At 37.1% G+C, this 18,938-nt stretch overlaps 1 protein-coding gene, 1 long non-coding RNA gene and 1 pseudogene across 2 annotated transcripts; 1 reads left to right on the top strand and 2 right to left on the bottom strand.

Annotated features, from left to right (window-relative positions):
- Window positions 1-1,523: 1,523 nt before the first annotated feature.
- On the bottom strand, window positions 1,524-2,302 carry LOC109157258 (annotated as a pseudogene).
- A 2,504-nt stretch (window positions 2,303-4,806) lies between these two features.
- Window positions 4,807-7,068, top strand: LOC109157303. The gene is made up of 5 exons (XR_002050213.1): window positions 4,807-5,188; window positions 5,449-5,527; window positions 6,096-6,258; window positions 6,337-6,444; window positions 6,607-7,068. It is a non-coding gene; the product is annotated as an uncharacterized LOC109157303 (long non-coding RNA).
- Window positions 7,069-9,361: 2,293 nt separating this feature from the next.
- LOC109157394 (galacturonokinase) lies at window positions 9,362-18,339 on the bottom strand. The gene is made up of 14 exons (XM_019305306.1): window positions 18,111-18,339; window positions 16,804-16,917; window positions 16,577-16,648; window positions 15,827-15,870; window positions 15,512-15,668; window positions 14,422-14,487; window positions 13,417-13,496; window positions 13,086-13,185; window positions 12,085-12,260; window positions 11,652-11,692; window positions 11,543-11,571; window positions 11,271-11,340; window positions 11,057-11,146; window positions 9,362-9,975 (listed from the first exon to the last, which is right to left on the bottom strand). Exons 1-14 carry the CDS (start codon window positions 18,147-18,149, stop codon window positions 9,731-9,733), a joined length of 1,323 nt encoding a protein of 440 aa, XP_019160851.1. The 5' UTR covers window positions 18,150-18,339; the 3' UTR covers window positions 9,362-9,730.
- Between the last annotated feature and the right edge of the window lie 599 nt (window positions 18,340-18,938).

The following is an 18,938-nucleotide window of genomic DNA, read 5'->3' as shown; positions in this document are numbered from 1 at the left end:
GAGTATTAAGGAGATCAGCTACTTCCGATATGGTCAGGGGAGCACTTTTGGTCGTGAGGGAGGCAACGAGTGACCGATATTCTGGCCTGAGACCCCTGAATAGGTGCAGGTTCTGCTCGTCTAGTCCTATCGGCCAACCGGCCAGTGCGAGCTGTTCGACGAGAATTTTGGCACGTCCGAGATACTCGGATGTCGATGAGTTCCCTTGCTGAAGCCCCTGGAGTTGTGTTAGTAAGCTGAGGGTGCGGGAACGCGACGTCGAGCCCAAGGCTGTTTCGACCAAGACCCAAACTGCCCTGGCAGTGTTGTGGCCGATTGCGAGGTATAGTACATCCTCCGCCATGGACGAGTACAGCATGCTTAGAATGGACTGGTCCTGTTGGACCCAGTCGGCGTGCAGCGGATTCACCACCGGGGTTGCCGTTGGCGTGGTCGGGGAAGGCAAAAACTCCGGCGGACGCACACTCGTTCCGTCGACAAAGCCATAGAGATTTTGGCCTCTCAAGAATGGGACCAGCTGCGCTCTCCAGAACAGGTAGTTCGTGGCATTCAACTTTAGTGAAACATAGTGATGCGCCTGCTGCAATACACTGGCCGGACGTCGGTCAGGTTGCGCAACTGCTTGGTTCTCTCGTTCGGAGGAGTCGGCGGGAGTGGGGTTGGATGTGACTGTGGGTGGGTTGGCCATTGGACCGTATTTTAGGCTGATACCAAATGAGAAGGGAAAAACTCAGATTTCAATATTCACGGTGAAGAAATATTACAAGGCTTATATAGTAGAGCTGCCCACCACAATAGGTGGGGGAGCTTGACACAGCTAAAGACTCTACTTTATTATAACAAACTAATAATAAACTAGCTGACTTAATACAAATGGTATTCGGTTCAGTTCAGTTTTTTACCGAACAATTCGGATCGATTTTTATCGAACCGTTCGGGTATACAAGAATCCAATACCGTTCGGTATATTACCGAACAAAATTAGTTCAGTTCGGTTTGGTATAGTTTAATTCGAGAAAACTAAACCGAATTGCCCACCCCTAAAGTTAATTACCAAAATGGTCCCTTGACTATAGCAAAATTACCAATTTGGTCCCAAGTTAACGGTTGACTAACGGTCAAACAAAATAAGGGACCAAATTGGTTAAGATTTTTAAAGTTGAAGGACTTAATAGGTTAAAAAAAATATTCAAGGACCAAATTGATAATTTCGTTATAGTCAAGGGACCATTTCGGTAATTAACTCTATATTATAATTATAGAGAAAATTTTAATTTTGGTCACATGACTATAGGGGCTTTGTTAATTTCAACACATGACTTTTAAAAGTGTCAATTTAATACCATGACTATGTAATTTTTGTCAATTTTGATCACTTCGGCCAAATTGACGGTCAAATTTGACCGGAAAAATTTAATGCAACATTTAATCTATAATTTGAGGGGCAAAATAGTCTTTTGATCCTTTTTCTTAATTGATTTTGACCTGGTTCAGCAAATGTGATAGATAGCACCCAGTTTTCCTTATCTGATCTTTTCTGGGGCACCAATGTCAAGAACAGGGGGTTTTCCTTGTGTATTCTTGAGTTTCAATAGTCCATTTGAAGGCCTTTTCAGTCCATATTTATCGATGTTTTCGAGGATAAACCATGTCAGGACTACCAGAATCTATTCCACCAGCCACAGCGGCAGCCATTTCATCATTAACACAGCGAGTTTGAACGTCAATTTCCCCAAAATTTCTCTAGGCAGTACATGTACCTAAAGAAAAATAAAAAAGAGGAAAATTTTTATTAGAATTCAACCATGATTTTGCATTAACGTTGTCGTTTAGTTGATGGCTTTCATGCTTACCGAGCTGCGGCAAACCATGGTAGGTTTAACGTCGTGGTTGCAAATATCGAGGGAGATTTCCATGCCGGAATTCCCACAGCCGACGTCGTGAAAATCCTCGCCGAACTTATAATCGCAGACATAGATCACTTCGCTACCGAATTCCTTCAACCCTTCAATCTCCGGCACGACGGACTCCGCATTCTCGTCGGTGGCCACTGGCAAATATACTCGACTTCTCCGCCGTCAGGGGACGCTGTCTTGACCCGCCACACCTTGCAGGCCTTGTCGTACTTAGCGGACTGCACTCATTCGTTGAACCGCGGCTTGATGTCGAAGTGTTCAGCGTACGATTCGAGGTATTTAATGAACTCCCGCATTGTCTGATACTCCGGGTAGTGATCCAGAAAAGGGTATTTTGGGAGCTGGCAAAATTGCTTGGGAAGATGAAGTTTCAGGCGGTCGTAGGTGCACACCAATTAGGAGAAAGGATCAAAAGACCATTTTATTCCTCAAATTATTGATTAAATGTTAGATTAAGGTTTTTCGGTTTAATTTGGCCGGAGTAACCAAAATTGATAAAAAATTGCATAGTCAAGGTACTAAATTGATACTTTTGAAAGTCAAGTGCTGAAATTAACAAAGTCCCTATAGTCATGTGATCAAAATTGAAATTTTCTCTATAATTATATTATGTTATATTATATATTATAAATATTATATATTATGCGGCTTGACGAGCCACGAGCCTAGAATATCTAGGCTCGGCTCGAGCTCGATTATCAAATGAGCTGCTCGAGCTCGATTATCAAATGAGCTGCTCGAGCTCGGCTCAAGCTCGATTTTGACCGAACTCGAGCCGAGCTTTGACTGAGCCACTCACGAGTGGCTCACGAGCGGCTCGGCTCATTTACACCCCTAAGCATATTTATATATATATATAGTACAAAATTGAACATAGAAGATTGACCATAGGCCACCATTGTTGAAAGAAAGGTTGCCTAATCTTAGTCCAAAAATTCGCGGGAGCACTTTTATAAATAAGTAATCAATAATTCGCCACCATTGTTAGCTGTAATGGTTGCCCATTGTATTTTTTATATATTTAAAAAAACTTAATTTATAATAGGCAACCATTTCTAATAGAAATGGTTGCCTAATATTAACCCTAGATCTAATAGAAACAGTACTGTCTCCCACGCAGATCTAAAAGAAATTAAACTTTTGATACTATTCACTTTACATATCTGAACTTTTGATAGTGTTATTAAACTTGTTTTTGATTGCATATGCTTGAGATTAGATGGTTTTTACTATTGACTTTACATGATGTCTCTACCTCTTTATATGTCCACAAGTTTGTGGTACTGCACATAATTTTGTTTGCCTAAAGCCCTAAACCTTAAGGAAGGAAAGTACTCTTTTATGCAAAATACTCTGTGCAAGCTCCGGTGCTTTCAACACGTACAGGTGTCTCCCTCTCTCTCTCCTATTATCTCTGCGGCTACCGGTTTTACTACAGCTTCTCCTCACCCAACGCCTATTATGCTTTCCATTAATTAGTTTATTTTGTTACTCTTAGAGATAGTTCCGGGTTGTTTGGTTCAAGACATGCTGCAAGACCTCACCACCTGCGGGTTTCATGGTGAGCAAACTTTTCTATTTATATATTTCACAATTTGTAATGACTTTTCTTCCAGCTTATGCATTTTGTCCATTTTACACATGGGTGACCTGTTTAAGCTTTACTAGAATTTTGGCATGTTTAAGCTTTACTCTACTAGAATTTCAGACTGTCCAATGTTGAGCTTAATTATTTTTTTGAGATTCATATACATTCCCATTGCTCTGCTTGACTTTGAGATTTATGCAGTATGTTCCTGTTTTGTGTTTTCTTTCCCTTCAATTTTGTTATATTATAGGTTTGGTATTAGTTCTAGCCATTGAGAGTTTTCTTCTTGGCATATATGTATGTGTGTCTTTAATTTGTGCCTGTGAAATACTTTTGTTTTTGTCTTTTTGAACATATTATTGATGATGACATGAATTCCAACTCCAGATGTTCCTTTGATGTTGTGTTTTGAGGAGGGGGTTAGGGGTTAAAGAGGTGTTTGTACTAACTTAATTACCACTTTCGTTTGCAGCCAATCTTTTTCTGTACATTGCACTTCTTTAACACATGTAGAATAAGTGTGAAGAAGGAAGGAAATAAAACTAGAATAGAAATTCAATCAATAATCATACCAAGTGAAACTGCACATTTAGTTTGTAATAGAGGGACTAGTAGTATGGCAAAAGGCATATTGGTCTTTAAACATTTGTCTGATATTGCAGAAGCCCAAATGTGTTCCCACTGGAGGATCTTGCTGCATCTAAATTTGGTATGTTTTTTCTTTGGTAAAGTAGTCAGAAAGTGTTCTATGGATATGCTTACTTTTCTTCTTTTATGTGATCCCAGTCAAGTTATATCACCCAATTCTATGTATTCATGTATTGTTGTGGTGCTGTCCTTTCACAAATTCTCTGACCAAAATATATAATATATATGTTTTTTTTTTCAGAGTGCTTGTATAATGCCAGCTATAATGCTCCTGAAATTCAGTTTTCTGTCTTTACAATTTTCAAATGATGAAATGCAAAGAACTTAGTTTGAAATCTGTTTACAGGGTTCTCCTGAAGAATTCATAAGCAAGCATAGGGAGGCCCTTGAAAGTGAATATGTTAGCTCAAACCTTCACTATTGGATTGATTTGATATTTGGTTATAAACAGCGTGGAAAACCAGCAGCTGAGGTATGGCCAACAAATTTGTAGGGCAGCAAGTGTATATGAATCATCTTCGGCCTTTCCTCTTGGACCATCAGGCTAAGCTTGACCGAATTGTTGGATTTGTATATGGTGAAATGGTAAATAGTTTACACATGCATTTTGATCCTTTGATTTACAAAGCAGTGGCTGAGTTGCAACCTTGGATGATATCATATTCTCTTATTTGCATTGTATTCTGTTTGGAGTCTATTGAATTTCATTTTCTCTGTGCTGTAGTTTTCCTGTTGGTGAACAGAGAGTTGTTTTGCAGGAGGCAAGAGTGTATGCAGAGAAAATAGTCTTTTCTTTATGGAAACTTCTGCAAAAACTGCAGCATAGAAAAAGTGGATTGGTAGTGGAAGGTGTTTGATAGATAGAAGGTTGGCAATGGAATCATCTTCTACTCACAACAACCCTATTCCCCTCAGAGAAGTGCACACTAACTACTATCCATATCCACCTCCTTTGGCTACATATCAGGATGTTGTGGCCTCAACTCTTCATGGATACACTGCAGAGACTCCATGCCTCTCTTGGAACCAAGTTCATGTATGTTTCAATTTTTATCCACTTGTATAATAGCTATCTTTACTTATGTTGAATGTTTTGTATTACTTCTATTCTCTGCCTGTGTTGATCTCTTGCTTACACACAATGTACTGCAAATATTGACATAAATAAAGGTTGTTGTCTATAAAGCTTTTGTTTTTGGTTGGTTGAAGGGGAAAAAAACATATAAACCTTACCAAAAAGATGAACTACTTTGCAGTGATCCTAAATTTTAATGACTCAAAACTATGATTCTTCAGGATCCCTGTTATAGGGGGCAAATACCTTGAGTTACATAGGCTCTTCGTGGAGGTTACTTCTAGGGGTGGTCTTTCAAAGGTAAGATTGATTTGTTCACATTGGGCAGAAATTTATGGATAAAAATGATTCCTTTTTGTTCTTTTTCTGGGCTTAAGAAAACCAGACCTTTACCCTTGTTAAGTATTATTATTATTATTGTCTATATTGAACATAATTTTGATCAATATGAGCAAATGTTAGGCCGTATTAGCAAGCTAGGAAGTAATTTATCTTATATTACACAAATGTTGACCTTTTTTTCATAGCTTCCGGCACATTGATTCCTACCATGCAGTGCTCGAAAACAACACTTGGAATTCTTTAGCTACTTGCTGATTTTTGTTCACTGAGGGTGGCTTAAGGCCTTAGTTTTTATTTTTATTTTTTTGGTGATATCAAACAAGCAAAACCAAGCTCTGATGGTTTAAGTTATGATTGCAACTGAGGCTTGGAATATTGGAAATTTAATTTTTAAATATAAGAGTGAAAAAGGACACATCCCCCCTCCTATCCCACATGGTTACATGCAAATCTATTGTGCTTAAAGTAATTTCTTTTGGTATCTGTTTTAAGTGCAGGAGGATATTTACGTGAAATGGGATTGCAGGTTCTTGGAGAGAAAAGATGGAAAGAAGTAACTACCGTTTTTAACTTTCCGTCCTCAGCTACAAATGCTTTTTTTATTCTTCGGAAATATTATGCTTAATTGCTCCACCACTATGAATGAATTTACTATTTTAATGCAAAGTGTTGGACTCCTTCATCAGCTGGTGCGTGAAAAACCCTTAAAGCAAAGCTTCTCTTATATTTCATCAGTTTTTTTTTACTGAACGTATAATCATCTGCAGATGCTTTGCAGAATGTGGCCATGATTGCAGCTCCACTTTGTAGGCTAGCTGGAACACCACAACAATTGACAGACATTCAAGCTGATGTGCCAGTTAAAGTAGCTAAAGGTGGTCACTTTTTCCTCTCATCTTTTCTACGTAACTAATAAAAACTGGTACTTGCATTGTTAGAAATAGAATCCGTTGTTTTTTGGGGTTCTTGTTATCTTAGATCCTCTTATATTGTGAGACAGACAAAAACTAATGACTCCAAGTTGTTTGTGGTTGCAGAAACTGTTAGACCATCAGCAGGTCCAGGTTCTGAAGTGTACGGTGTTATTGATGGGAAGTTTGAGAGCGGATTTTAAGTGTGTACTATTAGCCCCTCCGAATTCAGCAAACCAAGTACAGCAGCATCAAAGTGTCCCTCAAATGCAAATTGCCCCTGTAAATATAGGGTAAGTTTGACTTCCATTAATGACATATATGGAAATTTCAAGGCAATCCTGAGATTAGAGGGTAGTTACTATTCACTTTACATATCTGAACTTTTGATAGTGTTATTAAACTTGTTTTTGATTGCATATGCTTGAGATTAGATGGTTGTTACTATTGACTTTACATGATGTCTCTACCTCTTTATATGTCCACAAGTTTGTGGTACTGCACATAATTTTGTTTGCCTAAAGCCCTAAACCTTAAGGAAGGAAAGTACTCTTTTATGCAAAATACTCTGTGCACTGTATTATAATATTGTACATGATACCTACATAGCTTTAGAAAGCTCACGGTCCATCCCCACTGGAGCCAAGAATTATTTCACCATCCCCAGTGTGTATACAATTCTTCATAGTAGAGTAAAAAAACAATTATGCACAAGGTTCCTAAGGTACATTGCCTTTTCTAGTGTGTGCAAATTATCCTTTATAGTCCCAAAGTTATCTCATATTGTTGTAATTTCATTCTTTTCTTTTGTAGTTTTCAATTAATTTTAATTTAAAATTGTAAATATGTAATTTCATTTATTGTTTTTTACAAATACTATAGTAATTTCATAATGATTGTGTGAGAATTGCATGGTGCAAAATAATATAGTTTTAAAATTATTTTTAATTTTTTTTAACTTTTAAAATGACAATACGCGACCATTCCTATCCAAGAATGGTCGCGTATTACATTTGAATAAAAAAATAAAAAACAATACGCGACCATTCTTAGTCAAGAATGGTCGCGTATTACATTTGAATAAAAAAATAAAAAACAATACGCGACCATTCTTGGTCAAGAATAGTCGCGTATTACCGACATGCGCGACCATTTTGAAATGGTCGCGTAAAGTCCATGACTTTGCGCGAGCCTCTCATAAACGATCATTGTACAATGGTGGCCTATTGTCTTTTACAATGGTTGCCTATCTGCAATTTTGTACTAGTCATGCTTAGTTAGAAGAGAGAAATGAGAGGGGGAAAAGTGTTTTTTTTTAAGGAACAAAACTAATTCATGAAATCATAAATTGGATGAACAATATCATAAACTAATTCCTTACAGTTTGACACAGAAACAATTTTCTAGCTATGTTACAAAAAAACTTGATTCGCTGACTGTTTTATCTCCCTTCTTTTGCCCATTGACAATATTTCTGCTTTTTCATTGTCATCTACTCATCTTCATTGCCTAGGATGAAATTTACATATGTCATGACTATTTTTATCGTTTCACACTCTAAAAAAAAAAAAAAAAAACGAGATAAAGTACACTGCAATAAGCTACAAAAAAAAATAGAAGTACAAAAAAACAAAGAGTAAATACTAAAATGGTCCCTCGACTATAGCTAAATTCACAAATTGGTCATCGACTTTTAATTTCAACCAATTAAGTCCTTAACTTTTCAATTTTAACACAATTTGGTCCTTTGTCTATTTGACCGTTTGTTGACCGCGATCTTTGAGGATATATATGTAGTTTCACGTGCAAAGCTCAAGAGAACGCTCTTGGAGGTGACATCGTTGTTTCGGAGGGGGAAGTGCTTCTCCGCTTGCTGCTTGGGGATCACTAGCCGGTTCAGCTTAGAGAACGCTCTTGGAGGTGACAGCGCCGTTTCGGAGGGGGGAAGTGCTTCTCCGCTTGCTGATTGGGGATCCCGAGCCGGTTCAGTTTGCCTACATCGCTTGGAGTCACGACTTTCTCGAAAAGCCACTCCAGGAACTTCGACGATCTATCTACCAATTTGTGAATTTAACTATAGTAGAGGGAACATTTTGGGTATTTACTCAAAAACAAAAGGTGGCAAGGAGACAAGATGGGCGGCACTATTTGCCAACCCAACCCACTAAACAAAACACAAACCCCAAGCTGACACTCCCAAACCCAAAGACTCAAAAGCACAATCACATTTCCCTAACCCAATTCCACTGCGAATTGTACTTAATATTATTGTATTGTTTGGAACTGTAGCTTTACTACTGGAGATGGAGGAGGAGAGGTGGGGGAAGGAGTAGCCTATTGCTAGTGTGTTTGAGCCACCAAGCCTAGTGGGGTAAGTGGCCAAGAGGACCGGGAAGAGGGTGATGGTTGTGGAGGTGCACCAGAGAAAGGGGGCTACGGCGGAGTAGAGGCCAACGGAGGGAAAAGAAAAGAAGGTGACGGCTGTAGGGGAAAGCGAGAAGGAAGGGAAAAGGCGAGGATGAGGCAGGTGGCAAAGGAAGAAAGAAGGCGATCGAGGAAGAGCAGAGTAAGCAGACGCCGCCTCCGCGAAACCACCGGTCATTTCTCACCTCTTTCTTTTTTGCAGACAACCTCGTGCTCTTTGGGAAAGCCACTGAAAGCTAGGCAAATTGGGACCATGATGAATTGCATCAAAGCAACTATAACCTAGATAAATAATCAAATGCAGTACAACGTTATCAATTATACTGTGTAAATTACATTATTTTAAGCTTCACTACATTTATCATGGATTCATTGTCACACTAATTATTTTTAAAATTAAATTTTTATCCAGGCTCATGTAATTGACTACAAATTAGCTAAACTTATACTTACTCATTAAACACTTTGCTGTTCTCAATCCTTTCAGCAAATTTCATGTCTGTTGAAAATGCTGATCACATACATGCAAATATTATTGCAAGTACAAATTAAAGAAATGAAAACCCTAAAACACAATTGAGTAGAACAGCCTCTCCTCCAATTGATTATTGCTTGATTATGCAAAACTACATGAAAGCAATACAAAACAATTGAATAGTGTAAGAGAAAACTCAAATATATATATATATGTTTGTATACTAAAGAATGGATGAGAGCTCAAACCGCACAATGCAAGCTGAATCAATATACGTGTAGTTTGCCAATGAACTACGTATAGTATAATACGTGGTCTAGTATCACACTGCAGAAAAAGCTACACTTGTGTTCAGATTATACGAGCAGAATCACCCGCATCGCATACCAAGACCGCTTTTCCTTGTTTGATATGGCTTGCCAAATCCGGTTGGAGCTTAGAATACTCGACCCTGACAAAGGTCGCGGCTTCTTCTGCTCGTTCTGCTGCTACTAGTGCCACACAGCACCCTCGGAACCCTGCACCGCTGAACCTGGCCCCATATACACCAGGAGCCTTCAGAAGGGTCTCGTAAAGTTGTATCAGTGGTTCACAACCTGGAATAACCCAAGACAAGGTAAAGAGAAACTTTACATTTTATTTTCTCTTATTTGGATGGTATACATGTTATGATTAGAGCCATTTAATTTATCAAGCTAAGCCACACAAGGATAAGTAAACATATATACATTAAGGATAAGTAAACATATCTTCTGCTACAACAGCATGGCATTTTACATAAGTAAACATATCTTCTGCTACAATAGCATGACATTTTACTTTCATCTTCCTCTACTATTAACAAAAATGTACATTTATCGACAATTTTTTGGCTGTACCATAACTAGGTTTCTGTCTGATATGTCAAACATTTTATCCAAGTACTGTTAAGTGTGTATATTGTCACGCACTATTTGCATGACCGTGTTAGACCCAATGAATGGATGGGCCAACTGGCTAGCTTGCCATAAAATGGGTAGGGGGCGACAATAGCGTCAAGGGTTGTTCTACCTTAGACACTAAGCTCTAGCTGAGTTAGGCATGCCAACCCGGTTAAGTTCGAAGAGCTTGTCGCTAGTCTTGGACTTGACTATGAAGAGGACCAAGGCGATTCGAAGGGCACAGCTGGTCGGGAGCTATTGCCGTTCCCCAGATGAGCCCATGGCAGGACGAAACTAGTTTGGCACCGTATGAGGGTGAGGCTGGTCCGTGGGGTAAGAGGGGCGCTGGGACACCGCACTGGCGTTGTGCGCTACGTTGGACTCTAGGTCCGTGACAAGTGGTATTAGAGCAGGTCATACTACTCATGCCTAACTCGGCTACACCTTAGCGTCTAAGGCAGAACAACCCACCCTTGTCACTATTGCCGTCCCCTACCCATTTTATGGCAAGCTAGCCAGTTGGCTCATCCATTCATTGGCTCTAACATGGTCACACAAATAGTGTGTGACAATATGCTATTTTAATCATCTACTGCTTCTCTTATCCAATCATGTCTTGTTTTATCACTTATCAGGCCGCTGGCTAAGCGTTTTCCTTTCAGTTATATAGCAATTGTGTTAAACGTAGTCTGTTCTTAAAGCCTACACCAGCCATCAACCAAGTTGAAGAAAAAAAATTTGAGAAAAGGAGATGTACCACACTCATAATTCTGAATAGAACTTAAACCGGATTCTGTAACCAGCTTCCCGAATTCCTCAATGTTTCCAGAAGCCCATTCCTCAAGTCCTTTAGTGATACCAAAGTATCATATTAATACAACAGATACACAGCATCACTCAGAAAGCGCTGCCTAAAAGAGGCAGATAATGTCTACAAAAGTGATTTTCGAGCATGTGATAAAGAATTGTACCTTTGAAAACTCGTTTATTTTCTGAGAAGTAATGCTCCGCTCTTTTAGCTAGGTTTGTTTCTAATTTATTCTGCAGAAATTTGCAGAAGCACATGAAACTGAAAGTTTTTCTAACAGAGTTTAATATGGAATAGATACAAAAATAAAATGAAAAAATGAAAAAAGAAACTCTAACCACGATATTGCACAAGCATGGCATTGTAATTTTGATTTTTTGAGTCTTAAGGGAATGCATTGGCATTCTCATGCTAGTAATACAATAATTCATTTACCTTGTGAGCTTCATAAACTTCTTGTGTGACTGCACAAAACGTTAGAAAGTTATACAACCACGAGAATCCTATTTCTGTTCAATATCATAAGCAGGGTTAGTATCCTAACCATCAGACAGGATGGGTTCCTCTTGTTCATTTCTGGACGCCCTGTGAGTAGAACAAAGATATAAACATCAAATTTATGTATAAGCATATTTTATACATCAAGAAAAAATAATAATAATAATAATAATAAATAAAACACGCCATTATAAATATTTCATATAAGCATATTTTACAATGAAATGGCATTTAGTCACTTCGTCGTAAAGCCATAAAGACTGCAACCGTTTCAGAAATGGAACTATCACTGAGATAAGAAATGCAATACAGGAACCATATTAGCGTCTGCAGAAAGGGCATATCATATCATATATGCATATATGATTGGTTCTATACAGAGTCCAATACGGGAGGATGAAATATAAAACGCCTATCAATCCTGCATTATCGGTATCCCTATGTATAGTTACTCTCCTAACAATAGAAAAGGATCTTACTTCAATAGGATTCTTGCAGCCTCCTGACACTCAGAAACTCGTAGATTGTATCCGGGAGTAGTTGTTAAGGCCTGCTTCAGGCCTGAAAATGCCAGAATTATCTTGTATGCACTTTCGAACTCTGTTTTCAGATGATTTTTGGACTTTGGAGGTTGTATTAGCTTGTATTCTCGGGTCTGCACATGCAGTCTAGACTCGTAAAGATTTTCAAATAATGACTAGTATGCAGATATTTGAAGGTGTAAAATTCAAACCAGAGTAATTTATAAAATGGTGATCACAGAAAACTAAAAACTCAACTGATTGGTAGAAAATAACAATATTTTCGGGAAAGAAAACAAGATCATTGTGGATGCCATGGTTTGTTTAGCAGATGATAGGAAATGACAGGTAGTGATTTCAACTCTACATGTGTGGTTGTTTCATTTTAAGAAGCCTTTTAACTTTGAGCTGTTGAAATTTAAGTAGTTTCTCCTTATATAGAATTATGTTTGTGACATATTTTCTTGATAATGATTTGGAACTAAAAAAAAAAAATAGTCTATAAGACAAACCGTCCTTAATTTTTTTATTTTTTTTTTGGGGTGACGAGAGAAACCCGCAGCCACTACCCGAGGGTGCGCATTGGATAAGCCCCGCCTTGTGACCCTAGCCGACAAAGGACCACAAGGAGGTAAACCAGCCTAGGTTGCCCATAGATGACCAGCTCAAACCAAGAAGGCTGAGATTCGAACTCGTGACCTTGTGGTTACAAGTTTGTATCCTTAGTCATCTTGGCTGGAGTTACCCCTCAAACCGTCTTTAATGTTTCCAGAGCATCCAAACAAATATCCTACTTTGATTCAACTCCGGTCTTCCCACTGTTTGGAGTGGGAGAAGGAAGAGAGGGGTTTTCCCGATAAATGAAAAAGCCAGTTACATATGACGGCCAAGTGTCAATCACAGATAAATTACGCCACCGATATTTGAAAGCAGAGTATTCACACGCACACACACACTACCTTGCAATTTATGCAAGTTAAACAACCTCGGCTTGAAAGCAAGATGGCTGACTGATCCAATATGCCATTTTTCAGACCAAAATATTCATTTTCAATTATTCTGCAAGCAAGAAAAAGAAAAATTAGAAAGTTCAAACTATCAGAAACTGAGAGAATGCTAATACCAACTAAAATGAATTTCCAATTACCAGTGTGATGGATTAAGAATTTCTTGATTAAGTCAACTCAAAAGAGAGATCAATTACTAGCATTAAATTCAGAAATGATTTGAAAATCATGTGTAGTATCTTATGAATATTAGTACATAGATAATGCATCTAGGGAAACATACCTATCATACTCAATATTTTCTGTAGGGGAGATGGAGAGATTATTTGCATTTTCAAAAGCCAACAAATATGCTACGCCAACCTGTTAATCACAAAACAGGATGATGTTTAAACGAAAGGATTGCTTATGACAAGACAAAATTAAGACTCTGTTCAGGATAATATCCAAGCATATTAACTATTGAAAAGAGTAAGGGTGTGTTTGTTTCGAACATGGAATCAGAATCGGAATCGGAATCGGAATGGGAATCAAATACTTGATAATTGAAATGGGTTTTGGTGAAAGTATTTTTCATGTTTGGTAGTAGGGTGGAATTGGAATGATTACCAATATTGATGTTTGGTATGTATGACCCTATAATCAGAATAGAAGTTTTAAAAATACAAAAATAAAAAATCAAGGCAATTGATCTTAAGAGTGGTGATGAAGTGAGTAGGCAATGCAGAGAGGAAGTCGATGAAGTGAGGAGAGATGAGTGAGGAATAAAAGTTTTAAAAATATTGATGTTTGGTATGAATGACCCTATAATCGGAATAAAAGTTTTAAAATTACAAAAACAAAAAACAAAGGCAATTGATCTTAATAATGGCAATGAAGTGAGTAGGCAATGCAGAGATGAAGTTGATGAAGTGAGGGGAGAGATGAGTGAGGAGGCGACGAAATGAAGATGCAGTGAAATGAGGATGGATAAGGCTGAATTAATGGAATGATATCTGATTTAAATTAGGTAATCAAATCTTATACCTGTGTTTTAAAAAGTTGTCAATTAAATAATGTTTATGACTTTCATTCTTATTCCTTGTGTCTAACCCCATGAACCAAACACACCCGAAATAATACAGAGTACAATGTAAAAAGTGTAAGTTGGATCACTCAAAAGAGAGTAACTTCTCTTGAATGAGTAAACAATTTCCAAAAGGCACACCTTAGCTGGCTTTGACTACTACAAACACAATTATCATGAATATATTATGGAAAGTGGAAAAAACGACTAGAGTAGACTTACTGCAGCAGAAGAACTGAGACCTGAACTGTCAAGACCCTCAGAACCACAGATAAAACCAGTGATACCCTGCAAAAGTTGCAACGATATTGAAACAATAGGAAATGGTGCCAAACATATTAAAGCATCACTAATTGCATGTAAAGATTGAAAGTGAGATTTGAAGAACATATGACTTTAGTAGCTGCCTAACTCGGTGATGTGGAATAAAAGACGATATGGATCCTACCAATCTATAATACAACATTCCTAATGTACAAATGAAGTACATTCATATTTTCCATATTGGTCTTTATGTTCTTCATGTCTATCGTATTACACTGTCCATTAACTAATTCAAATAATTGCTATTTACCCTTCTTTAAAATAAAAAATAATAATAATAATAATAATAATAAATAAATAAAAAAGAAGAAACATTAAGTATTGTAATAACCTAAGCTGTGCAGGTTTCTTTGCAGTCTAGGACAGATCTTGATGCAAGTAAATGAAATATTTGAACTACAAGTTTTAAGTAACAGAGACTGCAAAGTAAAACATTGTTAGGACACATTAAAAGTTCCTAATGAAAAATTCTAACATCAGCAACCATTTTTCCATTCTATGGAATATTGTGCACGCTAACAGCATGCTTGGTTCACAAAATAGGCCTAGAATAAAATAGTATTCCAAGGAACAGACCTATTCCATTGTCTGGTAAACTTTTTAATTCCCGGGAATACTATTCCAGGGGGGCTAGTATTAAGCTATTCTAGAGTTCTCACGAATAGCCTATTTTTGTTATGCATTAGAAATGTATGCGTGTCAGTGTGTGCATACACACACACACACACACACACACACACATATATATATATGCTTGCTTATTATTATACTCCCAAATATAGGATCTGAACCCATAGAATAAAGCAACAAAGGGAAGCTCTCTAACCTTTTTTAGATGGTTTCCTCTCTTTTGTAATGCATATAAAGCGCCCATACACACACACACACACACACACACACACATATATATATATGCTTGCTTATTATTATACTCCCAAATATAGGATCTGAACCCATAGAATAAAGCAACAAAGGGAAGCTCTCTAACCTTTTTTAGATGGTTTCCTCTCTTTTGTAATGCATATAAAGCGCCCCTTACATAGTTTCCCCACTTGGCTTCTTCCAGCTCTGGTTTGGACAAATCCTTTGCTGCATCCGAACCATTTGACTCGGCTATGTGAGCAAGAAACTGAATCTCATCTACACTGTGAAATTAAGAAGTTTCAAGGAATTCTATTTCCATCTCTTTTCAGAATTGCAAATTATTCGTAGAGGGACAAAAGGAAGTTACTTTATATTGATTACTGTTCAGGACAAGAAAAGCAGAGGAAACAGAAAAAACGAGAATGACAACATGAGGTACCTGATCCTAACTTCTCCTTTGAACTGCCCGGATTGTAGATAAACCTACAAAAATGATATTTTTGTTGACAATATGATAGAAAGCAGTAAAAGAAGGGATTGATTACCTGCAAAGTCCTTGATGAAAACTACATGTAATAGCAGATATTCTCAAGCAGAAAAACAAAAGAGCAATAGCCATCGTGATTTATAACTCTATCTTCTAATATTTCTTTAGCTTTGCAGAAATAATAACAGGACCAATCTTATGCAACAAGATACTAAACATGATGCCAATGACCGTGTGGTCTAGTGGCACGAAGTGGCTCTCCCATATGGGAGGTCATGGGTTCGAGCCTTAGTGGGGGCGGTATTGACTTTTGTGCTTCAATAGGTTAAGAAAGTAGTTATGAACAGATACTGCATTGTAACAGAGTCAGTAGTACTCAAAAAAAAAAAAAAAAAAGATACTAAACATGATACTTTTCTTAAACAAAAATCAAGCACAAAAAGCATGGAATTTTTCATTTAATCAGTTCAAATTTCCTGACAGAAGTACATTGAAACCATCCACCTTAAATTTCTTACAAATATCATATAGAAGTAGAATTGCATTAACAAATGCAGCCCAGAAGTTGTCTTATTTGTAGGCAACTGAGATATATTAAGAACTCCGGAGTTTTTTTTTTTTTTTAAATCAAAGTGAATTTGTTGCAATATGTTATGCACCTTTGAATATGTTCATTCTATTTATCAAAATGAAAATTCATACCTGAGCATCACTAGAGGGAACAAATCCAAGTAATATACCATGGTTGATTGTCATTGCTGTAACAGTCCCACCCTGAAACATATTACTCAACAAGAACCATTCTTTAGTTCTTTATTTAAGGACTAAAATTGTGACGAAATTCATCACCAACAACAAGAAAGAACCTTCTTTGAGATCAATCATTAACTTTAATACATTATAAACAAGAGAAATTACTGTCGACAGACCTGATGGTCTATGTGAGCTCCGAGTGGACAAATCCTGTAAGGTGATACAGCAAATCTGACTTCTTCACCATCTCTGCCAGACATTTCCACAACCCTCTGTCTTACTTTGTCCAACTGCAACGTTACACAATGAGCAGAACATTTAGGATGTCTACACAAATTGTAAGGTCCACCAGAAGAACAAGCAATTTCAGGCATAACATGAGACTGCAATTTTCTACTATATATTCATTTGTCAGCACTATTGATTTTTATTAAATCCATAAAGTTAATTGCATGCCACAGCTATACATCCCAAAAATTAAGCCAAAGAACGGAGTCAAATCACACTGCAAAAAAAAAAAAAAAAAAAAAAAAATCAATTTTACACTTCTTTTTCTTTTACATACTGCATCTAGTATTTGCATACGATTGCAAAGCTCATTTCATCAAAGTTTTTAGATAATAAATTAAACCATCCACTTTCTAAACGTTTGGCAAAGTTATGGATTATGGGATGTACATTTTTCACTATCCATAATCATAAACCATAACCATAATTCATAGCCACTAAGGTTAAAACAAGGGCATATATGTGCATAGGAGCAAGTATGCTCACTGGCCAGCACCCTTACATGAATACAAGTTTGCCTGCATACTTTTTTTTTTTGATACATTAGGTTTCCCAACTTACGTTGGACTAATCCTAATCCTAATCCTAATCCCCAGAATCCTTCATAACTTACGTCAGACTAATCCTAAGCTCCCAGAACCTGCATAACTTATGTCAGACTAATCCTAAGCTCCAAGAACCCTACATTACTTATGTCAAACTAATTCTAAGCCCCAGAATCCTGCATAACTTATGTCAGGCTAATCCTAAGCTCCAAGAACCCTACATTACTTATGCCAAACTAATTCTAAGCCCCAGAATCTTGCATAACTTACGTCAGACTAATCCTAAGCTCCCAGAACCTGCATAACTTACATCAGACTAATCCTAAGCTCCCAGAACCTGCATAACTTACATCAGACTAATCCTAAGCTCCCAGAACCCTACATACATTTTTTATTACAAGATAAATAACTCTGCAGTAAATCCAAACCAGAATTCCTTTCAAGTACACACAGTTAAGGTAAATCATAAAACAATTACTAGCACCATGATATCCCAACACCAATTTACACATATATGAAACCCGCCCTCTACAAGACATAAAACAGATGAATGTAGATATGCATTTCTGAAGCCTGATATGAATGGCATGCACCAAAAAATGGATGAATTATTATTGAACCCAGAGTGTCATAATGGGATCAAGAATTACCATGGATTGAGAAGGCCAAATGTCATTGGATCCAACCATGATTCAGAAACTGTGAAAGTGTACAAAGGGTTGCAAATCTGGTGTGTTACTAGCTACCGGGACTGGGATCTCCTCACCGCGGAAGCGGAATCAGGGAGGATAGGAGAGAGAGAGAGGAGTGAGATTAACGAAATTATGGTACGTGGTTAAGTGGTCAAACTCAAATAGGAGAAATAGGTTGTCGCAGCTCCACCTCAGCTTATATGATTTTGATTGCTCATATGAAAGCTGTACTAAGATTTTCGCTATCGGACAGAGTGACAAATTCATCTTTTAAATTATAAACATTCCTAATAGGTGATAAAGTTAACCTAAAAATTTAAAATTGTTCTATACACAAAAAGAGAATGATGAAGGTACTTTTGACAATGAAATTTAATTTGAGAGATTATTAAATTGAAAAGTTGTTGAATAAAATAATTAATTGATTATAATATCTCATCTTAATTAGTACTCTTTTTAATTTCGTAATACATATTATTCCTACAAAATACTCCGCATAATATTACTTAGTTTAAAATTTTTACATTAAATAAAAAAAGTCATCAAATAATGTCATATATGTTGGTGTTATGACTATTGAGGTAGTCAATCGGTACCTCAATAGTCATAACACCAAAACAATATCAAAGATCCGTTGTTCCACTCAAAAGATATTTGTGCAATTCAGCGATGAGATTAGTCACTATGTCTGACAGATACACTCTAAATAGTAAATTTGAGAAAGAAATATAATTATCACTATTCTAAATATATATATATATATATATATATATATATATATATATA

Source organism: Ipomoea nil, unplaced genomic scaffold, assembly GCF_001879475.1.
Source record: "Ipomoea nil cultivar Tokyo-kokei standard unplaced genomic scaffold, Asagao_1.1 scaffold2779, whole genome shotgun sequence".
Classification (NCBI taxonomy): domain Eukaryota; kingdom Viridiplantae; phylum Streptophyta; class Magnoliopsida; order Solanales; family Convolvulaceae; genus Ipomoea; species Ipomoea nil.
The sequence above is the reverse complement of the archived record's forward strand: the minus strand, read 5'-3'. Positions and strand labels throughout refer to the sequence as shown.